The sequence below is a fragment of the Cydia fagiglandana genome, chromosome 22 (genome assembly GCF_963556715.1).
Source record: "Cydia fagiglandana chromosome 22, ilCydFagi1.1, whole genome shotgun sequence".
NCBI lineage: Eukaryota > Metazoa > Arthropoda > Insecta > Lepidoptera > Tortricidae > Cydia > Cydia fagiglandana.
Window position 1 is genome coordinate 11,110,064 of NC_085953.1, and position 27,771 is coordinate 11,137,834.

Sequence of the window (27,771 nt, forward strand, 5' to 3'; positions counted from 1 at the left end):
TAAATCTTTATTTTATTCTGTTTTTAGTATTTGTTGTTATAGCAGCAACAGAAATACATCATCTGTGAAAATTTCAACTGTCTAGCTATCATTGACATGTAAACTGGTTTAATGAATAAAATTGATTATGATTATGATTATGATTATCACGGTTCGTGAGATTACAGCCTGGTGACAGACGGACGGACGGACGGACAGCGAATAAGTCTTAGTAATAGGGTCCCGTTTTACCCTTTGGGTACGGAACCCTAAAAAACCCTCTAGTAAAAGGAAATGTACATACTCTCTCTACAGGCAGGCGTGGCTCACTCTGCGATTTCGTCGCTTTGCAACACGTAGCTACAAGTACATACATCCGTTCCACACCAATTTTGGTGGCTAGCCATAAGCCGCGCGTGACACTCATAATTCATAATTCATAATTTATTTATTGCATCCATGGTTGTTACATTGGTGTTACATAGTTATAGTGAGTTTCACATGGACCCTGGTAGGGCACAGCAACAGTCTTAAAACTAAATTATGCTAGGCATTCGACAGTATATTTATATAATAATTATAAAATTAGGTCTTTTAACAATGGTGAAGAGATTGTAATTTAAAATTTTATAGCAATTAATGTCTAGGAAATATAATTTATAATTAAAATTAACATTGAAATTGTAGGGTAAGTATATAATATTAATTTATTTAATAGTCATGTCAAGAATAAGTAATTTTATGTCACACAATGTTTAATAATAAGTAGGTAAAAAAATAAATGATTTAAAAATAATAAAATGAGTAATAATAAAAACTAATAAGACTAGACTTGGCTCACGAGATAACCGCCATGTGGGATGTTGATTCGACGATCATTGTCCCGATAGTCGTTTCAGTGAACGGTTTAATAGCGAAGAGTCTCGACCAACATCTCGAGAGACTCTCGCTAGGTGGTTGGATCAAGGGACAGATGCAGAAGGCGGTGATCTTGGACACGGCGCGGATAGTACGTCGGTTCCTCTCTCTGCAGCCCTGACCACCGGTAGCTTGGGCCTTGCCCCGCTGCTGGCGGCACCCTAGGTTAGGTTTTTTATAATGTGTTTATATGTATTTTTTATTGTTTTGTAAGTGTTTTTATATTTTACTTTTATATTCATATTATAAAAACCCTAGCCTAAGAGAAATGATGAATAAAGAAAACTAATAACATTCGTGGTCATTTTTATCTTCTAAGAAATCATTCAATTTATAGTAACACTTGTTAACTAATAAGTTCTTCAACAGTTTATTGAATTGTTTGTCTGATGTCTGAAGTTTAATGTCGTCGCTGAGTGTATTATATATTTTGATGGCCATCATTTTTGGACTTGTTTTGTGTAGCTGTAGTTCTGAACGTTCAGGTGGGGCCAGGTTATGTTTATATCTACTTTCGTATCGTCGAGGACGGTCGGCAAATTTTGGAAAAAAATGAGGATATTTTCTGACGAACTTGCAAATCTCAAATATGTAGATTGATGTTAATGTCAGGATTTTATATTTCATAAAATAGGGTCTACAACTGTCTGGTACTGTAATATTAGCTAGTGTTCGTATGCATTTTTTTTGTAATAAGAATATTTCCTCTATATCTGTACTGTTTCCCCAAAGGATTATGCCGTAATTAAACCACGAAAAAGCATATGCGTAGTAAGCCGCTAGAGCGCATTCGAAGTTCGTTGATCTTTTTAATTCTCTTAGAGCGTATATAAATGTCGAAAGTTTACTGACTAATTTTTGGATATGTGATTTCCAATTTATGTGCGTATCGATATTCAAACCAAGGAGGGTGAATGTATCTACACATTCTATTGTTTGCCCGTTAAAGGAGTAATTTATATCTAACGCGTTTTTTTGGTATGGTCTAAATTGCATAATTTTGGTTTTAGAAAAATTTATATCCAAATTATGGTCAGTCAACCAGTCTGTCAGTTTTGTCAGTGTATTAGTTATGTCATTTTGTAGATTTTGGTCGTTCTGACAAGACATCAGGATCGAAATATCGTCCGCGAAGAGTACGCTATCGCCACCTAGCGGCCATATATCTGTCCTGATCGTAACAGACGCGTTTTGTTAGAGTGAGTCTTCTGTACCTCGTATTATTTTGTGCTATGGGTAGGGGAGACCGAGGTGAGTTGTGACAGAGGAGAGTTGTGACATCGTCGATTTTTTGGAATCTATTAAATAGAAACTAGGTCGCAACCGTGTGCGTTTGTTAGCTCGTAACTTGAACTAACAAACGCGCGCTATTGCGACCTAGTTTCTAGTTAATAGATTCCAAAAAATCGACGATGTCACAACTCTCCTCTGTCACAACTCACCTCGGTCTCCCCTACACATGACGCAATATCTCATTCCTTTACGCTCTGTTGTCTCCCTGAACGAATTTCCTGTTGTTATCGTGAATGGGGTAAAGTGTCGTAGTATTTTAATTGCTACTAAATATTTTGCTAATTGGCTAAGCGAGGGTTAAAAGGTTGCCCAAATTGGTACTTGGTCCGCATTCCGCAATCAAGATAGTTTTTTAATTACGTATTAACTTTTTTTATCAAGACCTTTTTTGAAGGTCCTAAAGCATATTAAGGAAAATCTTTTAAAAAATATAAATCAACTACGATTTTCTGCTATCCGAGCCGATTTTTATGCTGTCGATTTTTTTTTCGTTAAATTTGGATTAAATTAGGCGGGTTTGACCTAATGGGTAATCCCAGCGGCGATATCAAAACTTATCCCTGTAAGTGCGAGTCGGACTCGCCCACCGGGTATTGGGTTCTCATATTGTAGTACAATAAATATTGTCATATTATATGTATAAACGACACTATAATTCAGTGCATAGTTAGTTAGCACTACTTTTGAGGTTATAAAATTTGTAATCTGAAATAAAAATCGGAATGCACTGATTTAAACTGTCACAATTTTTAATCATTATTAAATTGCACAACACGATTAAGTCCCGTTATGCAGTTTAACCCTTAAAGTGACATTCCATTTCCAACTGCAGCTGCAATACTGTTCATTTTCTATGGAAATTGACAATGACAGCGACGCGTTTCCATAGTAAAATGAACAGTATTGCAGCTGCAGTTGGAAATGGAATGTCACTCTTAAATGCATAGTGTTGCCTAATGTCTACAAACCATTAGACAGCTCACAGTTTTAAAATAAAAAGGCTTACGTTCTTGAATGCACCTTTATACAAAACGTCAAGTAATAGGGTGATGATTTAAGGGTTAACTTTAGGCAATATTTTTAATTTATAAAAATTACATTCGTTTTAAGACGACAAGTCGGCAAACTTGGAAAAATCCACAAGTTGATAATTTTTAGTATGTGATTTTGAACGGTTTTTTCGGGGTAGGTATGTAATTATGTTATATTTAAAAACTTTATCATAGGTATATCACAAATAGTGTACCTTTCTAATGGTAGTAAAACATTTCATTTACATATTACTGAAAATTACATATAATTAAATAAATATGATTTAGCCAATTCAACTTCTAACACTGATTTCGCATTGAAAATCGAAGTTATATTTTTTTACTATTTTTCCTAGAATCGGCAAACAATTATGTGATACATATATAAATTTCGGGCAAAAAGAAAAAATCATGCATTTAAGGGTTAAAAATTGGAATAGTGCGAGTCGGACTCGCCCACCAAGGGTTCCGTACAAATTTAATTTTTAATTACAGAAATACATAATTTGTGAAAATTTCAACTGTCTATCTATCACGGTTCATGACATACAGCCTCGTGACAGACAGACGGACAGTGGAGTCTTAGTAACAGGGTCCCGTTTTTACCCTTTGCCATACCCTAAAAACGGGGTATAATTCTGGCATCCGTGCCAATGTCCACGTGGACTAGCTTTATCAGAGACAATGGGTGATGGGATCCGGGGGCAAGGTCCGCCCGTATCTGTGGTACCCGACACATAGGGTTGTCACATAAGAACACGATAATAACTATCTATTAAAATAAATAAATAACAATCATACAATCCTGCACTAAGTAAGTTTTCTGTTTGACCCAATGGTTGACTGGCAGAGAATGCCTCAAGGCATTAAGTCCGCCATTTGTACATTTTGTTATCGTGCAATAAAGTTTAAATAAATAAATAAATAAATATCAGGGGACACCTTACACAGATCAACCTAGCCCCAAAGGCCCAAACTAAGCAAAGCTTGTACTATGAGCGCTAGGCGCTAGACACAATTATATAGATATTTAAATACATAGGTATACACAAACACTCTTGACTAAGGAACAAATATTTATATATTATATACGGGCGAATGAACTTTTTGACCGACAGTTTTATTTTATTTATTTGGGAAGCAAACAGAAATAAGTGAGCATAAAATAAGTTTAGTTACAAAGACGAACTAAGGACATTCATGGAAGTGTTTCTTGCGTTACTCAAAATGTTTCTGGTGTTACCAAGAAATCAAGTTTATGCGCAATAAAGTTTAAATAAAATAAAATAAATACATTTATTTATTTCTATATTTCGGGGATCTCGAAAACAGCTCTAACGGTTTCGGTGAAATTTGCTACATATATGGGGGTTTTCAGGGGTGAAAAATCGATCTAGCTAGATTTTATCTCTGGGAAATCGCGCATTTTTGAGTTTTGATATTTTTCAAGCATAGCTCGGTCTCCCAGATATTAAAATTTAATAAGCCGTGTCGTGCCAACCCTACCGACGGCTATAGTAAAATTATCTGCGTAAACGCCATTCATATTTCATACCATAGAGTTATCACGTTTCAAAAACAGTGCTGGAATGATGGCTTCCTGTGCGTATTTATAGATGATAGGGTTAAAGAAAATAAGTGTCGGTCGCTGGGTTTTTATTCAACGAATGATAAGGGCAAATTTATATGTAGAAACTTTGATTGTCGAGTTAAGGGCCACTTGCACCATCCTACTTACCCGGGGTTAACCGGTTAAGCCGTTAATCCAGTGTCAAATTGTACTGGTAACCATGGTAACTCTGTTAACCGGTTAACTCCGGGTCAGTGGGATGGTGCAAGTGGAACTAAGTGTTATATGTAGCAGTTTTTAATTTTACGAGTAGATATACTAATTACTTGGTGGCTCTGTGAGCTGTAGACATCGCCAATGGCTCCATCATTTTGGAAAAGCTCCAAAAACTGAATCGACAAATAAAAATCTATATATTTATCGAACCTGCTCACCCAATCTCACGAGAATCGGTCGAGAAATGAGACCCTGAGGGCCTACCGCGAACGACGTTCGACGTGTCTCCCTGTCACCCTTATGTACGAATTCACAAGTGCGACAACGAGGCAACGCGTCGAACGTGATTCGCGGTAGGCGTTCAGTAGAGGAGTTACATCCGGACGAAAGAATTCGCCCACGCTGAAACGGAGACCGTCGTCTTTTCCCGGTCAATTAAACGCGAAAGACAGCCGGACATATAGTGATCCAAAAGACTCGAGCCTTTGGAGCTGATGATTGACCGAGCGAGCAAGAAGCGCGAGCAAAAACGCGTTCGTATGTCCGTAGTGATCCAAAGGACTCGAGCCTTTTAGCTCTTTTTTTAGGGCTCGCCTCATCTCTTGACGCCTAAAAGGCTAAAAGCCTATTTAACTCTTTAGCCCCCGAGCCTAGTTCTATTTAAGAGCCTAGACTATTGGGGCTTAATAAGGTTATTAGCCCCAAGAGCCTAGGCTCTTAAATAGAACTAGGCTCGGGGGCTAAAGATCTAAATAGGCTTTTAGCCTTTTAGGCGTCAAGAGATGAGGCGAGCCCTAACAAAAAAACTGAAAAAAATGCAAAAAGAAAACGGTCACCCATCCAAGTACTGACCACTCCCGACGTTGCTTAACTTTGGTCAAAAATCACGTTTGCTGTATGGGAGCCCCACTTAAATCTTTATTTTATTCTGTTTTTAGTATTTGTTGTTATAGCGGCAACAGAAATACATCATCTGTGAAAATTTCAACTGTCTAGCTATCACAGTTCGTGAGATACAGCCTGGTGACAGACAGACGGACGGACGGACGGACGGACGGACAGCGAAGTCTTAGTAATAGGGTCCCGTTTTACCCTTTGGGTACGGAACCCTAAAAAGAGCTAAAAGGCTCGAGTCCTTTGGATCACTACGGACATACGAACGCGTTTTTGCTCGCGCTTCTTGCTCGCTCGGTCACTATTTCTCGTTATAGAGGATTTTTTGGAACTAGGATTTGACGCATTTACTATGTATATGTACTAAAATTTATCCCCACGCACTTAAGAGTCACCCCACACTAGCGTCCTCCTAGCGTCGGCGTCTAGTCAACTCAATGGCTGCTGCTCGTCGCAACGTTGACGCTACTACGCAGCGACGCCACTTTCCAATCTTTCCATAACGCTGATTACCTAGATGTCGACGCTCAAAAGACGCTAATGTGGGGTGACACAAGACACGCCATTACCATGCTATTGCGCCTTATACAATTCATGCGAAATTGAGTAAAAAAAAGCCACACCAAAGATAAAAAATTCACGATATGAATCATGTGATGGCCCAAGTATCTCAGGTTATCATACTTATTAATTAATTTGGAATACTGGCGCGTGTAGCGCGAATGACGAAATCGTTAACTTTTATTGGCAAGAAACGCAATACCATATGATAAGTAATGGGAGAAGATTTAAGGAACATTTAAGAGCCCATCAACGTGCACACTAGCGCCACTGCTAAATAATCGTGGTTATTTAAATTTAACGACAGGTATTTAAAAAGGGTACCTTTTGAATACATTAAAGTAGTTTTTATGTTGCTGAACTAGATTTTAGGGTTCCGTACCCAAAGGGTAAAACGGGACCCTATTACTACGACTCCGCTGTCCGTCCGTCCGTCCATCGGTCTGTCACCAGGCTGTATCTCACGAACCGTGATAGCTAGACAGTTGAAATTTTCACAGATGATGTATATATTTCTGTGGCCGCTATAACAACAAATACTAAAAAGTACGGAACCCTCGGTGGGCGAGTCCGACTCGCACTTGTCCGGTTTTTGTATCGGGAGCTCGAAAACAATACAAAAGCTAATCACATTGCATATTCTAGTCCTTATAAGTCTAGTAATCTAGAGCTCCACTGAAGAGAATTGGAAAATTTGGAAATTCAACCTCTTTTTTTAAGAACTATACACATGACATTAGTCACGGGTGGCAACTAATTATTTAGGAGGTATAAGAATTCCTCAGTATAGGTACCTAAGTAGGCAAAAAAAAAAGCCTCATCTGCATAGCACCCATTCAAATTCATGACCACATATCTAATCAGTGGGGTAAAATGACAAATTCTAATAAAGTCGTAAGTGTAGGTAGGTAAGTATGCAAAACGAGTCTACATTAATAACCCCACAAGATATAAAATCAGGAAGCAAAATAAATATACAATTGAACGGTTTTTCAAATGATGATGCCTAGTAAGTTTTTTCGTGTTCCGTCACGCGAGGACCTAGTGGTAGCTGATATATTACCTATAAAGTTGACGTTTAACTAGTCATGGGTTCAGGGTTCAGAGGTCCTTTGCGTGATTAAAAAAATGTGCTAATTCGGTATTGTTATCTATAAATAGTTAATAAGGAGTTAAATAATTATTTACGTTACAAGTGCGAAAAAGGAAATTCGCAACGGGCTGCGAATTACCTACCGCACGCCTATTCTATTACCTATTCGCACGTGTATCGTACAACGTTTTACAGTACCTTTCCCTTTACATTTTCGATGTTGTAAAATGTGCTTTTTATAGCACCGGTGTCGTAATGTAGTACCAGATGTACTGAAAAATAAGCATATTTGTCATATTTCAAGTTTTTGGTTACCTCCTAATTTTTTTAGGGTTCCGTACGTCAAAAGCAAAGACCGTAACGCTACGGCTCCGTAATCTGCCGCAGGTTGTTTTTGCAAGTTATCGCGGGTTCAACGCCCGGCGGATTCCCGAGCAATAGCCAGGAATTGGGTCGAAACGCTCGCTTTCGTAGGTAAATAATTTAATCTTTGCTCTTTATTAACAATACTATTTATCGAGTACATATTTGAAAGAATAAGTGACTTTCATAGCGAAAGGTGCGATTACACCAGTGTACGGCTCTGTGCCTCACGAGTAGAGATGCAACGGATAGTTGATTGGCCGGTTACCGGATATCGGACATTCGGCCTGACCATCTGCCGAATATCCGGTATCCGGCCGCCGAATATTCGGCCAGCGGAACTATACCTACATTGCGGTTTTTCAGGTGCGCATTCTGCAGATTTGAGCTGTTTCCTAGTAAACGTTCGCGCGGCCACATTTCTAGGTTCGAAATGAGTGCGCGTGCAATTCAGTGGAATGATTAAATTGTTTTAAAATAATAAACAAGTACGATTATGTCCGTGTCTGTTTCATAAATCCAATTTCTTTACTCCGAAATCAAGCAATGTTACAATCCGGTATCCGGCCGGATAGTAAAATAATGGCCGGATAGGCCGGATACCGGATAGTAACCTAATATCCGGTGCATCTCTACTCACGAGCATTTTTGTAGGTACTGGATGAATTATGCTTGTGCCGCAGAGTGCCGCACACTGGTGGAATCCCACCTGTCGGCCTAGCCAAGCTGACAATCGCTATCGCTTCGACAACGAAACGCTTTGTGTCTCTCTATCACTCTTTCATATTAGTGCGACAGTGACAGTTGCGTTTCGATCGCTACGAAGCGTAAGGGCTTGGTTACACGTACCGAGTATAGTGGCGAGAGACAGTAAAACCAAGTATGGAATTTTTACTTGGCCGAGTAACAATTTCATACTTTGTTTTACTGTCTCTCCACTCTACTCGGTACGTGCGATCCTGGCATAAGCGATTGGCATGTTGGCTACGCGGCCTGAATTGTTTCTTTTCGTTTGCCGTTTGTCGATGTATGATTGCTAGCTAGCTAGGTCCCCTGGGCCAATAATGGCTCTGAGTGTGTGGTAAATAAGTAACATATAGATATCTGGCTAATTTCAAGGGAACCCTGCAGGAAGAGCCACAGAATAAATAATAGTACTATAGGTACTACTACCGTACAGAAAGGAAACTTCCTACACAACGAAGTTTGACAGCGGTTCAGGGTCGAATCATTCTGTCCCTTACTAATAAATGGCACTATTCCTGTCGGCTATTTAGGGTTGTCGAAATGCAAGCCATTGTGTGTGAATTGCAAAAAAATTGTACGTAATTAAGCGCAGTTAAGAAGCTTTGATTAGTCTTAATTGATTCATTTGTGTTACCAAAATTAACTATGTATGTAAATTGTATTGTATCGTATTTATTGTACTTAATTCGTACACATATAAGTCTAATTTAAATAGAAATGGCTTAACTGTGGTAACACAATGAAATCACTTAACTTTAGACTAATTACAGGTGCTTAACCATGTACATTTTTTTCCAATTTTCTCTTGTCTTATCTGGGGTCATGCACCCAAAGGGACGTCAGTGAGACGTCAAGTTGTGTCAACCCTAATATTTGCTCGGAGCAATGCTGAGCCGAACGGAGCCGAGTTTGCCCGAAGAGAGGAGTTTCGCGCCCCTGGTAGAGCACGAGGCATAGATAAAATAAAATTCGAGGAATATTATATCTTCTATGCTGGTTTCATTCCGACAATGTACCGTACTTAACTGCCGGATTCGAACTTGATAGGTACGTCAATTAATAGATCTGGAAACGATATGGATTAGATGTGTCAGTATCAAAAGTGACGTATTTGTTTGAAGAAACGTCACATTTGACACTGACATATCTAATCCATATCGTTTCTAAATCTATTAGTTGACGTATCTTAAGGCTGGGCCAACGCCAACGCCAACGAGGGACGCAGCCATGCGGTAGAATGAGATAGCAATATCACTTGCTCCCTCTAACGCATAAATGCGTCCCTCGTTGGCGTTGGCGTTGGCCCAACGTGAAGAGGAGCCTTTAATGTTAGAATCGGGCCGTAAGTCACTAGGCGAGCACGTGTTCGTATTATTAATAGTGAACTATTGTAACTGATTACCCGAGATACAAGGTCGTTACCGCACAGTAATCTGCGGAGAACTAGGAATAGGTATATTGGTATAGTCTTCGCTCAAGTTTACTCGGTTGTTCGGTGTATTTGCGTCAGTATGACCCTAGTTAACCTTGATCTTAAGTATTTAATCCATTTTAAGTACCGTAAAACGGGGTGAGTAGGTTTCGCGGGGAGAGGTGGGTTATGAATGGGGAGAGAAGGTTTGAGAGGGGGGTGGGAAGGGATTTTAAGGCTACTGCTACAAAAATAATGTACTTATTCCAATTTCAAATGGAGCTATTAATACGCATAATAAAAAAATCGATCCAACAATCTTCCAAAATCACCTTTGTATGAAAACCCCTCTCACCCCAAATACGAGGTGGGTTTTCCGCTTTATCGTCAAAGTTATGAAATGGAACTACCCAAAATAAAATAAAAACTAAAATACAAACGTCCGGAACACTTATTATACACCATTCAAGTTTCATATGTAAAAATAAAATGTTATCGACGTTTGATTTTCAGTTTTGACCCTACTCACCCCATTTTACGGTACCTACTGTTATAAATAATATCTGGGAGACAGAGCTTTGCTCGGGAAACATATAAAAACTCAAAATGCGCGTTTTCCCAGAGATAAGACCTGGCTAGATCAATTTTTCGCCCCGGAAACCCCCATATAGCAAATTTCATCGAAATCGTTCGAGCTGTTTCCGAGGTCCCCAAAATATACATTATTTAACCCATTGTGAAACTGCAGTAGCGACGCCAGTGCTATAGTTCGTTTTTTTTAGCATTAGAAAGAACTCCACAGAAGCAAGCGTGCAGTTTTTATCAGGCTCTTTAATTGTTAATAATTATTGTATTATCTAATGTAGCATGGTCAATACATATAATTTACTTCAAATTATTACCGCTAAAAGTGCCGAATTTGGAACCACAAGCTTACTTCTGCGAAGTTCTTTCTAATGCTAAAAAAAACGAACTATACAAAATGGAACTACTAGTTTGCCATGTCTCATCTCATCACCTGTACAACAACTCCACGCCGCCCTTCTAGATAAAAATATTCAAAAAGTTTGTAATATTGCTCTTTTCAGGTAATTTTTTTGGTTGATACGTAAGATTTTCAATTCCGCACATGTCGAGTACATTAGAAGTTTTATGCTTAATTATACGCTTACTCTTTTACGGTTTCAAACTCGTTTCAAATAATGGATGACAGACGCCAGCCCGTCAGCCATTTTTTTACGCGGCAAATTTAAAATCGTTAGTTATCATGTGCCTTATTCGTACTGAACACTTTGTCTTATTTCGTACTTTAGAAGACATGATACAATGTGGTGCCAACTCTAATAATTGCTTGGAGCAATGCTGAGCCGAACGGAGCCGAGTTCGACCGAAGTCAGGAGTGTCTCCCACTGGTTGCACCAGCTGTGGTCGCGGAAACACTGACGAAACTATATCGCGGTAGATCCGTTTGTGTAATTAAATGTGACGTTCCACGGGAAAAGGTACCTTATGAGGGTTTCTAGTTTCGGAGATATGAAATGTTTTGTAAAGAGGTGAAAAAAATGCTCAATTTTTTTTTATTGTGTGATCTCAAACCTTAATGCGTAACGTTTGTTTACCTGTTTTTATTTTTGTTATAAGTTAGTTATAAGCCTAGTAACGTCGTCTCAGAGTTTAGTAAAAAGGTACCTTATGGAAAAAAGGTTGAAAATTTCCAAAAAAACTAGTCAATACGGGAAAAGAAGTTTGGTAGAGAACTGTATTAGCATTCTGCAAAACTAATTTGATAATTTCAGTTCTGGTTGGGGCGCCTAGCAAATATTATAACCGTACATCGACCGACATTATAAATCAAAGTAGCCTGCTATTATACTAAAGTTACTCTCGTCAAGTCTTTCTTAACTAGAATAATCTTCATTTGGTTTGGTCGCATGCAATAAATCAGCCATTGGTTTGCTGAAAAATGCCAATACCCGACGCATTACCTTATGGAATATCTAAGGTCATTGAACCTCAATGCCGCTTGTCTTCAATGGCAACCAAAATATATTATTGATAAGAAATAGACGATTTATAACATCTTTACCCCAAAATATTATTAGTTTATCCTAACTGTTCCATCATCATCATGCCTCATCATGTAACTTAACCACAAGGTACCTTTTCATTACATACAAATTATTGGTCTTTTTTAAGATTATTATGACGAAGAACCAATTAAATTTGTGGCAGTTTAATTTAAATTAATATTTTCTATTCATAAAAGATAAAAGCTTCAATGTGATTGATGTTTTGTAGTGATGTATTATTAGATTTATTTCCATAAGGTACCTTTTCGTAAACGTATGGAGCAAATACTGTTATTGTTATGTAAGTTTAAAGTGGCATAAGGGGTTAAATATAGTATTTAGTTGGGGTTTTAGGATTTATTTCATTTGAATGACAGAATATCTTAAATAAGTGCTCAGAAAAATTGACTGTGTGTTACATTAAAAGTAAAAATATTCAATTTTCTGATTTTATATGAAAAAGTCAGAAAATACATTTTCACCTCTAAATCGGTATTGTTTTTTGCTTAAACTGTCTCTCAGTGTCGTTTTCTAATAGATAAAATTTAAATCTTGAGAGCTCATTGCAATCAATCGTGAAAATGAAATAAAACTTTATTTTCAAGAGACTGGTTAGTATACACATAAATCAGTCGATATCAAAGGTTTCTATTTGCATTACAGAACAAGTCGCAACATTTTTTTAATCTCAGATATATAAGGTATTATTATTTGTAGTCAACTATGTAACTTACTTCAGGAACATAGTTTTTTAGGCGGCTAAACTTAAAACTTCTCTATCGTAAAGTTGCTCATTTCACAACATTATTTTCAAAAAATCATATCTCTGTAACTACGCAACTTAGGAGGTTGATCTTTTGTGTTATCGATAGCTTATTTATTGTAGATTACTGGGGTATGCATAACTCCATATCCGCCATAAGGTACCTTTGACCGTGGGACGTCACAAATATGTGTACAAAACGCGAGTTTAAAGTGTTATTTTGGTCAAACGTGTAACTGACCCACCTGACTTGACACATTATTACGCCGTCTCTTAAACGAAATAACAACTATATTGAGTCATATATAGACCTATTACTCGTACACAAACATAACAATAACATGGTCATAGTACCTTTCCGTCCTTTCCAGAACATTGACCCAAGATAATAATTATTTTTTTATATAAATAACAAATAGCACAAGGTAAAAACATTAATTAAACATAGAGCTTTTCTATGATAACCAATTTTAATCAATATGTACAGTCGACGTCAAAGATATGTTTACATTTTTCGCCTTATTACAAAGGAGTAAGGTGCAAAAGTGTAAACATATCTTTGACGTCGACTTTACCTGTTGACTTGTTTACCTACTGTTTGTCGTTAAGTTAATTTTGATGTCCTAGAGGTAGGTTGTTGTCCAAAGTTCGTTTTTATTTTTATTGATAAATTAAGAGACATCTGAAACCGATTTATTTTTAATGCAGCGTACTACGTAGGCGAATAACACGCGAACGTGAAACGAAGCGATGCGGCGCGGGGTGAATGAATCCTTTGATAGCTATAGAAGTGTCCTACGTGGGCGAACTCGTTGCGAACGCGAACGCCTTGGGCCCGCCGCGCCGCGCCGCGTTCGCGAGTTGCTCGCTTGCGTAAGACGCAGTGTTAGATACAAACGTACCTAAGTCAGCACTCTGCTGCATTAAAAATGCTATAAAATTCACGATGTCTGATTATAATATAGTAAATTTGAATGATAATGATAATTCTTGTCGTTAAATCGCTTATTCTTTATATTTATTATGAATTGACTATTATTATAATTTTCATTACATCTACCGATTGACACATAGCCTATTGTTATACAGGGTGTTACTGACCATCGGGCTTTAAATCCAGGGCTCGATTCTACTCGCTAAACTGAGCTACTTTTATTATGGCACCAACCCCGAAATCCCGAAAAAATTTTTTACGTTTTCATACATTTTGTCTGATCAGATGTCGACGTTTTCTATCGAAAAGCCAAAAAAAATTCCCCGAATTTAGGGTTGGTCCCATAGAAAAAGTAGCTCAGTTTAGCGAGTAAAATCAAGCCCTGGAATTAAAGCCCCATTGTCAGACACATACTGTATATATTTTTAAGTTTTAAACTAATTTTAATACAGTGCTACGACTGCTACGCCCCTTGCAGGGTGACCATGCATGTACAGGAAAGCTCAGCATTTAACACCTTTTGTACCCATGGTTTTTGGGTGAAATAAATGAAATGAAATACATACATACATATAATACATACTGCTGTCGCGCAACGACCCGAAGTGGATCTTGGCCTCCGACACCAAAGACCATGCTACTCCGACACCATGCTACTCTGCCCAAAGCCGTTTCTGTTCAGTCGAAGGCGAAATGAAATTAAATAGGTTGGGGGCAATCTTACACAGATCATGGTACAATGTTTATGAATAAAGACCTGTGCACACCGGCTGCGTGTGCGTGACGTGCACGTGTGCGTGCAGCGTTGTAGTATACAGATCTTTATGAGAGACGACACACCGCTTGCGTGACGTGTGCGTGTGCGGCTCCAACAATTTAGCGCACGCACACGCGCACGTCACGCACACGCAAGCCGGTGTGGCTCGGCCTTAAAGTGAGACTGGAAAATTTTGATTTTTTTTATACTAAAAGGATTTTTACTGAAATAAAACAATTAGTAATTATAAAACCCCGTTTATTTCTCACGAATATCCCTCAAGTCGCTTACAACTAATATTTATTAGGTATTTACAATTTACAAATGGTAGGAATAACTCCATGTAAATAAATAATACGTTTCGCTATACATAGCTAAGTTAGGTCCTGGTCCATAAGAATACACGATATGTCTTAATTATATAAAAATCCGACAAAATATAGTAATAAAAAATAAAATACCGAATTAATGTCAATGAAATCTCTGACTTAATAAATTCTCATAACCATCACATTTTTTGAAATTAGTATATCTTATGTACAGTCGCCATCATATATATCGAAGCACCCAAGGCGCTCACAAATATCTGAACACACCTCTATTGCCAAGGCGTTAGAGTGCGTGTTCAGATATTGTGAACACCTTGGCCGCTCCGATATATCTGACAGCGACTGTACAGTCATCTTCAAATACCCTACTGACGGTCAAAGTGGCCAAATATATCGTTACACATCTTTGTTACCTTCCATAATGGCTACTTTGGGCGTCACTACACGGTGTAACATGAGGAAACCGAATAATTTTAACCACGCATTTCTGAGGTCAAAAGAAGGAAAAAATGTAACGAGTTTAGGTCAATTTCGACAAAAAAAATTTTTTTTTTTTGGTTTTTAAAATTTTTTGAATGTATTTGTACATAAAAAAATTTATGTTATTGCTAAACTTGTCACTTAAAATTGATTTTTTTATTTTTTTTCGTAAAACCTACTTTTTTGCAAAGAGTTACCTACTTGTCACTTTTTGACATCTATCAATAAGGATATTTAGACTACGTCCCATAGCAGCAACATCACCATCAAAAAGGCCTTATACACTATGTAACAATAAAAACTTGTTTATTTTTTAATTAATATTATCCCTGGAACTAGGCGAATTTCAAAAAAGTTTATAGGACATTTTTGTCTCTAAATATGATCAGGAATACGCTGTTAAAATTATTCGGTTTCCTCATGTTACACCGTGTATATATTCGGTGCAGACTGATTTTTACATTGTATAGTCAGCAACAGAAAATAGTGACCCCACGGCAAACAAACTTCTTGGAGGTCAGATGTATTTGTATCTGACTGTATAATACACTAAATTGTCTATAATATATAAAACATACAGTCAGCAGCAGAAGTTGCTAAGCGGGCGAGGTGTTCAAAATAATCTTGACACGCTCTTATTCTCGTAACAATAAAGTCGCGTCAACAATATTTTGAACACCTGGTCCGCTTAGCAACTTCTGCTGCTGACTGTACAATCCAAGAGGTAAAAAAGACAAAACACCTTAAAACATAAACAGCCATTTCGAATATTAATCTCTATCAAAATTTTCTTAGTTTTTTTTGGGTGGCAACATTAAAAAAAATACAAAAACTGGCGAGGATAAAAAACTGAGCAGCCTATAAAAAATATTTAGAGTCAGACCACAAAAAGTCTGCAGCGGGTTTGATAGCCCACTCAGTGCAAGTATCATTAATGCGTCATAATTTCATAGAAGTTTGACGTTTAAAATAACACTTTCACTGCGTGGGCTATCAAATCCGCTGCAGACCATTCTTGGTCTGACTTTATACAAAAGTTGTCACCACCCCGTATCACCCGATTCTTAAAAAATAAATAACACTATAACTGGTACAATATGATAATAATAACACAGCTAAATTACAGGGGCATAATTGATAATACCCCGTTTTTGATTACTTTGGAAAAAATCTAGGAATCTCTGATTGTAATGTTTTTAATAATATTTTATAGCTACAACATCCTTGTTTACATAATTCTTGGTTATTTTGTAACTTAAAACGTTGTTTTAATTTAAAACAAAAGGTACAAATTAGTATTTTCATCGATTACACATACTCGCACACACGATTTTTTTCTACAAGTTTTTAAGCCCAATACATTGTTTCTTTAAGTTGAACAAGTCAAATTAAGGTAGCCACTGACGAGCCTTCCAACAGTCCAAATAGCGTGGCTGCAATCCAAAATCGGTCCGTGAATGTCAAAAAAGTACAATGTTTAATATTAGGATGCCGTCCATTTGGATGAATCCATTGTAACGGCGTCCATTTGGAAGGCTCGTCAGTGGCCTGCTTTACATTTTGTATAAAAACAAACATGACATAAACAAACCAATGGTTTAAAATATGCTGCTAATTAGACACTAAATACCAGAAATACCAAGTGTTTTCGTTTCAAAGTCTTACGAACAAATAAAAAACTATGTAACTCTAAAAAAACAATTTAAGAGTCTAAAATAGGTTTTTTTTACATATGGTTTATGTACGTAAACGTACATCTTTATATGGGGCATTATCTAAGAAAAGGGACATTATTGTCGATGGCGCTTACGCCGCACAGCGTCGCGCAGCATTGTATTTATATCGGAGCATCTTTAATAATGGCGTAAGCGCCATCGACAATAAGGTCCCTTTTCATAGATAACGCCACATATTCATATTAAGAAATCAAACCTATAATCAAAGTTTATTGAAGTATTTCGTTATTAGTTTGATCTTATATTTCAGCACATTTATAACAAAAAAATGCTCAATTGAGATAAGGTGGGGTAAGACTAACACAGATTATTTTGCTTGGGACAAGACAAATAGTATGAGGATTCCATACAAGTGATAGTATTACCCCGGTGATAATCTTACCCCATCTTACTTCAAATTAAACTTTATTGCAAGTGTAATAATAATTTTTCTAACAATTTTTTCTAGTAATATAATGCTGATCCACACATATATATTTTGTCCAGCATTGTAGCTATATCTGATTGTAACCTATATGTAGGTATATTTCTAATACATACGAATTAGAAGTCCTAACTTTGTGTTCAATAAAATTTCTCTCGAAGAAATAGATTCATTAGTAAGTATACGCTTGAACTAAGAGCCAATACTTACCAAATAATTAATTTCGGACCCCAAAATTAATAATATTAGAATTTGCATAGCCAACAGAAAAATCATAAGCAAATATCTTAATCTAAGTTGAAATAAAACTTACACAAGGTGAAAAAAATAGTGGGCATTCGTTTATGATTAGGAAAAAGTAGACATTTATGACACCAAAAAAAAAAATTGTATGGGTCAGGTCAAAGAAAATATTCTACTTTTTCCGAATCAGAACTCGATATCGAAAATGCCCTAAAACGAATCCCCACTATTTTCGTTACAACCTGTATAAGAATCGAACTATTTTGATAATCTTAGTTTATTTTACTTATATTCCTGTTTCGAATAAAAGGCTAAACTTACCGTCACTTTATTTAGAGACTTCGTCATTCTGAATATAATAATCGCCAATAGATTTAACCAGAACTGCAACTTGTATAGTCGCACCAATAAAAGTCTGCAGCGGATTTGATAGCCCACGCAGTTTAAGTGTTATAATACGTCATAATTTCATAGAAGTTTGACGTTTAAAATGACACTTGCACTGCGTGGGCTATCAAAATCGCTGCAGACTTTTTACGGTCTAACTCTAGCAGCCAACAAACCAATACTTGTCTTGTGTGTTTAAATCAAACAAAAAAATTCAAACAGTGGGATGGAATACCGTTTTGTACAGGGTCGTCTCGAATAAATATGTTACCCTGCAAAAATATGTGAAACGCTCTTATGACTGTACAAATAAGATCGTGTCAGATATTATTGCGGTCTTCGTTGTGTACCATGCAGGTGACTGTACCTATGTCTACGGGCGGCTATAGAAAATCACTATATCATAAACAAAGTCCCCCGTATCTGTCTTCAACTTAAAATTCTATACCCGTGCGAAACCGGGACCGGTCGCTAGTAAGAAATTATGAATGACTTGCTTTGTTAAAGCATAACCTCAAAATCAAAGAAAAACTCAAATCTACTACATATTGGATGTTTCCAGTTAAAATGGATAAGAATTAATACTTAATGCTTTTGTTTAGTCTTGGTTAAATCTAATGACAATAGGTTTAGTTCTGTCAATATTATACAATTGATCACACGATTTGATGTTCTCTATAAGTCTTGGATGAAACTTTTATGAACATTAAAGGCCTGTGCACACCGACTGCGTGTGCAACGTGCAAGTTGTAATATACAGTTCCTTATGAGAGACGACACATCGCTTGCGTGACGTGTGCGTGCACGGCTCCAGCATTTTCGCGCACGCAGCCAGTATGGCCTGGCCTTAAATCAGTGTTATGGTCAAAATCTCACTCAAACAACCATTACCCCTTTTGACCGCTACGCCTAATCTGCGGCGCGCCATCGTGAACCTTATCACATTGCACGAAGGTTGATATTGGCCTGTAACCAGTAGTTAACGTCTCTGGCGGTCAAAAGGTTACAACTTCTGTCCTCTATTTGTCTAATCCACAGACAAGTCATCCTCCAGACTGAGCATATTAGCTCCCGTCTGCCACAATATGCGGTAGTTTTACTCCATTTTCGATTCAAGTGTCTTTGTGTGACGCCCGTGTCTTTGAACGGACCAATCACGGCACGGGACTCGCTCACCTCGTCCCCCGCACCCCAGTATTTTTGGCAGCATCGGTTTCATGAAATAATTGCTCTAAACTCCGTCTAAACTGCAAAACGTAATTTAAGACTAAAAAAAAGTAAGACAATGTTGCCACTGCCATAATTTGTTTGTAATATAGTAAATTCCTTGTGATAAATAATCACGCTAAGATAATTTATTTATAAGTAATTTTACTCCTACGATTTAAAAAAGTACTTTTACTTACTTATTTTTACATAAATACAAGACGCGCTAAAAAGTAGCAACATTTTCTTACTTTTTTCGGTCTTTAATTACGGTTTGCCGTATAAAGCATAGTCTAATAAAACATGGTCTTCTCTTCCCAGAGTGACACAAGCCTACGTCACAATAACATGGCCGCTATATATAGCGCTATCGCATATTATCATATAGCGCTGTCACATGATGACGTAGGCTTGTGTCAGTCACGTGACCACGAAAAGACGGGAAGAGAGTACCAGGCGGAGTATATTATTATACCATGGTATAGAGGATTCCTAGTTTATGGTCTAGTCACTGTCGCTCTGTGTGGTGGTGGGAGGGGGGAGGGAGGGGGTGATGGCGGGCGCGTCTTTCTCTAGAGGCCGGAACGACCAGCTGCCGGCTCCGTCGAACTCCAGAACGTGAGTGTGGTATTTCCTGTACAAAACGTTGCATTTAAAGACCCCCTGTACGCAATGGGCCAGCGTGGGCCAGTCTGGGGGGGCATTTATGCGTTAGAGGGAGCAAGTGATATTGTTATCTCATTCTTCCGCATTGTTGCGTCCCTTGGACTGGCCGGCGCTGGCTCATTGTGTACATGGGCCTTAAGAGCGTCAACGTGCACACTAGCGCCACTGCTAAATAATCGTGATGAACTCAAAACAAAAACGGCCGTTTGAACTTTGGACGCATAGACGAATCCAGCAACATAAAAACTAGTTTGATGTATTCAAAAGGTACTTAATACAAAATACAGTACATAACGGCCCCCTTTGTTAAATATTTTTCGTTAAATTTAAATAATCACGATTTTTTAGCAGTGTGCACGTTTAATAAATACGTTCATGGACTCATAACAAGTTAACAGATTTTGGATTCAAAAACCCGTCTTAAGCCATCTCACTAACCCAGGGTTAACCGGTTAAATCTGGAGTTACCATGGTTACTAGTACAATATTACACTGGGTTAACGGTTTAACCGGTTCACCCCGGGTTAGTGGAATAGTGCAAGTGACGCTTAGAGATAAACGAGGTAGCGAAGTGATGCGCAAGGTAAAAAACAATCAATAGTTTTTTGTTTTACAAGGGGGCAAAGTTGTTGTTTAACTGCTCATGCTAATATTGATACCCGAGTTAGGGAAAGATTCCAAAATTGAACCACAAGCGTAGCGAGTTTCAAAGCACGAGGGTTAAACAAAATTTGCCCCCGAGTGAAACACAAAATTTTTCACCACACCAACCCGAAGAAAATATTAAATGTAAAATATTAAACAAAATCCTTCAAACAAACCAAATCAAATCCAAATTATTGTTATTAAATATTTATCATCCTAAATCATCATTTAAATTCAATTCTACCAGCAAACATAAGAAAACAACTCAAAATTTGCATTTGATTACTTTGCCTCACATGTGAATAAAATGCAACTTTGCTATCAGTTTTTGAAGTGCAAAGTAAGCCTTTCCGAGCTGGTGTGGTGAAAAATAAATGAGCGATACTAGTCAACCACAGCTATCACGGTTATACCTGAAGGTCTACCGCCAACCGTTTTGTTCGTTCATTCATCTATTTAGCCTCTCTATCGCTCGAATATTTAAGAGCGATAGAGAGGCAGATAACGAAATTCCAACTTTCGATGTTCGCGGTAAGCATTGTGGTTGACGATTCTAATCACTTTACCTTGAAATACTCCTAATTCGACTCAAAAAAGGTTTGAATGAGGGTCGACAGATATGAAAAGTATTGTAATATTTGATACTAACCACACGCTAGGCCTGTGTGTGATAGAGAGGAGTGTAATGCCCTCTTTCACCGCCTCTTCATACATGACGACCTCCGTTTCCATGGAAACGGCGCTCGTGCATTCATCCAGCAACGCGTATACAGGCCTGAAATATATAATTTTTAATAATATAATTTTATTCTCTAGCCGCCCATACGTCAAGCCTTGCCAAGCAAAATTAAATTTTATTTTGTCAACACAAAGTCCAAATTAGAATGGAACAGGAGACCTTTTTATAGGTCTCTGGGCGGCTAGAGGTTAATAATAATATAAACACGTCTGAACACAAAAATTACATGATAGGATGAGCCTTTTATAGTAGCCAAGGACTGTCTCATTTCAAACAGCCAGGGAAAATCAGTCTTTCTTTGTCTTACGCTAGTACTGGCACCCAAAAGAAAGGGACGAGTATAGATTTCTTTGTTTTCACTTACGTTGTGTCTGCCAGACTAGATTAAACCAAGACGTCCCGACGTGACGTCATTCAAGATCATATTTCGCGCCAACAAAAATGATAGTTATATAAGTAACCAACCTGTGATACAACATTCTAGCCATAGCCACCCTCTGCCCCCCCACCCCTGAGCGTGGCCCGCCAATCACGGACGGCCTTGAGGCCGCCATGCCGCGCCGCGCATGCGTCCAAACGCACGACCTTGAGAATGTTACCCCGTCGCTTCTTACTATAGACTAGACAATAATATATGAAACTTACCTGTGATAGAACATTCTAGCCATAGCCATCCTCTGCTTCTCCCCCCCACTCATCGTAGCCCGCTAATCACGAACCGCCTTGAGGCCGCCATGCCGCGCCGCGCATGCGTCTATACGACCTTGAGGATGCTACCCCGTCGCTTCTTACTAGAGACAGTAATATAAGTACCTGTGATAGAACATTCTAGCCATAGCCATCCTCTGCTTCTCCCCCCCCCCACTCAACGTAGTCCGCCAATCACGAACCGCCTTGAGGCCGCCATGCCGCGCCGCGCATGCGTCGAGCCGCACGACCTTGAGGTTGCTACCCCGCCGGTTCTTACTATAGACAGTATAAGTACCTGTGATAGAACATTCTAGCCATAGCCATCCTCTGTTTCTCCCCCCCACTCAACGTAGCCCGCCAATCACGAACCGCCTTGAGGCCGCCATGCCGCGCCGCGCATGCGTCGAGCCGCACGACCTTGAGGATGTTATCCCGTCGCATCTTACTATATAGACAGTAATATAAGTACCTGTGATAGAACATTCTAGCCATAGCCATCCTCTGCTTCTCCCCCCCCCACTCAACGTAGCCCGCCAATCACGAACCGCCTTGAGCCCGCCATGCCGCGCCGCGTATGCGTCTATACGATCTTGAGGATGCTACCCCGTCGCTTCTTACTATACACAGTAATATATGAAACTTAATGTGATAGAACATTCTAGCCATAGCCATCCTCTGCTTCTCCCCCCCACTCAGCGTAGCCCGCCAATCACGGACGGCCTTGAGGCCGCCATGCCGCGCCGCGCATGCGTCGAGCCGCACGACCTTGAGGATGTTATCCCGTCGCATCTTACTATATAGACAGTAATATAAGTACCTGTGATAGAACATTCTAGCCATAGCCATCCTCTGCTTTTCCCCTCCACTCAACGTGGCCCGCCAATCACGGACGGCCTTGAGGCCGCCATGCCGCGCCGCGCATGCGTCGAGCCGCACGACCTTGAGGATGTGCGTCGCGCGGTCAAACGCTTCCTGGTCGTCGGGCGAGACGCGCGTCGGATACGTCACTTGGTCCATTAGCGAGCCCATTGACATGTAAGGCCTGCAAAAAAAAATAGGTTACAAACTGCTGCCTACATCACAATCAAGAGTATTACTTTTTTGAGACCAAACAAAATAAAACAATATTTCAGACTACTGTTTGGGACAAACAAAAGTTTATGTTTATATGGTTGGTACTCATAATCAGGTAACTATTAGGTATGTAAATTCAGTACTGATAGTGATAATCTATTTGTGGCTTGCGCGAGTGCAGGCCTAATGTCACCGTTGCAGATGTTCAGAGCAGTAACTGGTAAGGCGTGGCTCAAAGTGACAGATGAGTATCGCAGTCTCAGTAGCAGCCAGCGAGGCTTCGTTGCCCTAATGGCACAAAACAAGTCAGGGCTAGCGGCGTACCGGGAGCTCCCTGCGCTGTAACCAAACGTGGCGCACCGCGCGCCTCACAAGCCCTAATAAGGATTTAGGGGTGCGCTACACGCGCTCCAGACTTTTAGAAAAGAGAATAGATAGTATAGAGGGCTATTGCCATAGTAAATTGTGTAGCCACGGTACATTTACTGCCATCTATCGACACACGATTAAAACTTAAATAAAATTGAAAATGTATAGATTAATCAAAATATGTATACAGATAAATGATTTTTAATTTTTATTGTTCCATACTGATCTATGTTCTTTCACTGATGTGTTAAAATTGTTAAATTACAAACGGCGTCGTCAACGCCATCTAGCCGAGAATACTATTCGAGAATGACTTTTTCTTGATTTCCGAGGCACGTTTTTTTCTTAGACTTTATTAATCTTATACGAAGTTACATATGTCTATGCTAATATGTAGCGACCCGAATTAAGACACTCATGGTAAAAACGTACCGCTGCGGGATGTAGAACATGATGGGTCTGGAGGTGCAGTGGCCGGTCGGAGGAGCATCGTCGGAGCAGTGCGGGCAGGCGCACGGCCGCGGCACGGCCAGCGAGCCGCCGTGCACGGGCCACAGACCGGAGATGATGCGGAACAAGCTGCAAACAAACATGATATCGTCGGGTGACAAGCAAAACACACTAAGTACTATCAAAAAATTAAAGTAACAATGCACTTTATTACACTTGTAACACGGTTTATTGTCCAATAATTTCAATGATGTTAGTGACTTTTGCTTGTCACCCGACGATATTAGCTTTTAACGACCGGTCTGGCCTAGTGGGTGTGCCTGTGAAGCCGATGGTCCTGGGTTCGAATCCCGGTAAGGGCATTTGTTTCGTGTGGTGAGCACAGATATTTGTTCCTGATTCATGGATGTTTTCTATATATTTAAGTATGTATTTGTATATTATACCTATACACGGTGTAACATGAGGAAACCGAATAATTTTAACCACGCATTTCTGAGGTCAAAAGAAGGAAAAAATGTAATATGAGTTTAGGTCAATTTCGCCAAAAAAAGTAATAGTAGTGTGACTCTCTAACGTTAGATATTTACCTCGACTTGCCACAGCCGTTGGGCCCCACTATGAGCAGATGCGTTCCTGGCGCGATGTCTAATGACACGCCACTAGCGACGTCACAGGCTGGTGTCACTATAGGTAAGTTAGGAAGCTGGTCATTCAACTAATGTTAGATATTTACCTCGACTTGCCACAGCCGTTGGGCCCCACTATGAGCAGATGTGTTCCTGGCGCGATGTCTAATCAAACGCCACTAGCGACGTCACAGGCTGGTGTCACATAGGTAAGTTAGGAAGCTGGTCATTCAACTAATGTTAGATATTTACCTGGACTTCCCGCAGCCGTTGAGCCTCACTATGAGCAGATGCGTTCCTGGCGCGATGTCTAATGACACGCCACTAGCGACGTCACAGGCTGGTGTCACTATAGGTAAGTTAGGAAGCTGGTCATTCAACTAATGTTAGATATTTACCTGGACTTCCCGCAGCCGTTGGGCCCCACTATGAGCAGATGCGTGCCTGGCGCGATGTCTAACGACACGCCACTAGCGACGACGTCGCACGCTGGCGTCACTATAGGCACGTTGCGAAGTCGGATTGACAGGTCGTTCGTGTAGGAGATTTTTCCTGCAATAAAAATAATTATTTCATTATTTCATTGAATGTTTTAGACGAATTCCCCGCTCGCCACCTTCGTTTCAAACGTACCGTGTTCGTTTTCAAATAAGGCTTGAAAATGTAGTTTCTAAGAATTTCCCCTCATAGGCCACCAAATAATATCAGATTTTTATTTTCTAGATATTAAAATTACCTGCAATACAGGCAGACAGCCCAATATATATTTACGTCTACATGCCTTACCTTGCTTATCCTTAGCTAAACCGGCAAGCGTGTATGAGGAATGTTATGAAAGTGAAGGAAGCGAAAGAGGTCAGGATCGTAGCAAGTGGAAATTCGTGGTCTCTGCCGGTCTCTCCGGGAAATAGGCGTGATTATAATTATGTATGTATGGAAATAGGCGTGATTATATGTATGTATGTATGTACATACCTTGCGGCACAGGCCGCTTGTCCCTGAAGGTGACTTGGAACGCGTTAGGGTTGTCCTTGGAGGCGGACACGTGGACGTTTCGGACGCATTCTCCGCGCGCCACCTCACCGAACACATCTAACATGTCTGACACGCGTTCGGCGTAGCCGGCCAGCGTTACTACTTCCTGTAAAAATATGTTTTATATTATAAAATAAATAAATATTATAGGACTTTTTCACACAAATTGACCCACGGTAAAGCTCAAGATAATAAATACTTAAATATATAGAAAACAACCATGGCTCAGGAACAAATATCTGTGTCATCACACAAATAAAACACCTTACCGGGATTCGAACCCGGGACCATCGGCTATAATAAAGCTAAAATCAAATAATAGGCATGTTTCCTGCATTTACAATAAATTACTATACACCATGCACGAAATAAAGCAGCAGATAATTATTAGAAAAACAATGATAGCAGTTATTTTTTGGATTATGAACCATTTTTTTTCTTAAATCGGATATAACTAATAAAAGTACGTGGTATAAATGGATAAAAACTAATAAAAGTAGGTGACTTGACCGTGACATCACTTTTGCAGTTTTCATATAAATTCCATATTGGCAAATCGTTTTGACAGTGCTATAAAAGAAACTGATTTGGCTAGTAGAAAAGTACCCTCTCGAGTAGGTATAATGTCTCTAAAAATTCATTGCTCGACGTTGACACGGAAACGATTTTTTTTTTTTTATATTTATGAATGGGCTTACTCATGGCCACAGACTAGCCGAGGCGTAGACGTGGCCTACGATGGAGCGAGCTCGCCCAGAAGGTGCCTGTTCACTCTTGATTTGAAGGTTGCCGGGTTATAAGAACACGGAAATATAGACGCCGGCAAGGATTTTTTTTTCTTAGACTATCTTATAATTGATAGCCCTTATGCATATATGTCAGCCCCTTAGGTTCTTTTGTGCAAATATAGAAGGCTATAGTTTAAGAATTTCTTATTGGATATAAAATATTAGTTTACCTTGTAACTGGACATAAGTCTTTCAATAGCGTCCGCTGCGGAATTCAGCAGATGTCTAGAAGTAGTCATATATTCTGTTCGTGCGCTGATGCCTTCGCTCGTCGACCCTAGAAAGCAAACAATACTACATTGTACACTTATTTGTAAAAATCAGTTTTTATTAAAATAACATAACTCTTCAACAGATGGCGTTAGTAGTAATACTACAGTTTCAGAGCAACGCTACAGTGCCAAAGATAGTTACACCGCACACCGACAGATGCCTCTGCCTGTACTTTAGATGGCGCTATCGTTTGCTTCCCCTAACTTCATGACCCCCGAGCCTGTTTGCTCGCTCTATCTGCGCTTATGGGATCTGTGTTTGTTAGAAAGGGATGGATATTTACCGTCTCCCTTGGTGCCGGTGAGGATGGGCAGCGCCAGCATGACCATGCCGGTGCCGCTCCACACGTACTTCATGCAGAACTGCTCCAGCATCACGTACCACAGCTTCTTGTTGAAGACGCCCGTCATCTGGGCCACCAGCTGTTTGTAGGCGGATTGGAGTTGGCCTAGTTCCACCTGGAGATAAAAATAATAGTTAAATTAAACCAGCAGTCTTCAAACTATCATCGATTTTTGACCCCCTCCCCCTAATTTTAAATGACGTAATTTATGAATAGCCCCTATGGCGCACGGGCCGGATCCGGCCAAATTCTACAAAATCCGGTCCGGACTGTATGGGTACTCTCCTTACACATTTTGGAGACCCTTGAGTTAAACAACAACTGGGCAAAGGGTGATACTGAAGGGAACTGGGCAACTGGGCAAAGAAAGATAAAATTCATAACATTTTCTACCATATTGTGAACTTACCTACACACTTATTTTATGTTCAAAACATTTTTGGACATGAACATCATTATTAGGTAAGTACTATAATTTAAAAAAAACAAGTACAGTGAAATTACACCGACAAAAGTTACAGAAACAGTGAACGCAACGTGTGCAAAACGACACAGAAATCCACACCCTAAATTGTTTTTGAAAAGCAGCGAAATCATCGGAGTCCTATTTTCCGTCTGTCTGATATTCTGAAGTTTATGCGCTCCCGTATTTTCAGTTTCTAAGCT

The 27,771-nt window shown here is 39.2% G+C and overlaps 1 protein-coding gene across 1 annotated transcript in view; it reads right to left on the minus strand.

The window, feature by feature from the left end:
* Positions 1-14,840: 14,840 nt before the first annotated feature.
* The window catches only part of LOC134675472 (ATP-binding cassette sub-family D member 1), a 97,535-nt gene continuing 84,604 nt past the window's right edge, over positions 14,841-27,771 (minus strand). The window contains exons 9-16 of the mRNA XM_063533741.1: positions 27,046-27,220; positions 26,660-26,766; positions 25,642-25,807; positions 25,065-25,218; positions 24,020-24,166; positions 22,962-23,186; positions 21,365-21,490; positions 14,841-20,038 (exon numbers count right to left, since the gene is read on the minus strand). Of these exons, the coding sequence (XP_063389811.1) occupies positions 19,909-20,038; positions 21,365-21,490; positions 22,962-23,186; positions 24,020-24,166; positions 25,065-25,218; positions 25,642-25,807; positions 26,660-26,766; positions 27,046-27,220 (1,230 nt within the window). The 3' untranslated portion in view covers positions 14,841-19,908. The remainder of the gene's footprint in view (positions 20,039-21,364; positions 21,491-22,961; positions 23,187-24,019; positions 24,167-25,064; positions 25,219-25,641; positions 25,808-26,659; positions 26,767-27,045; positions 27,221-27,771) is intronic.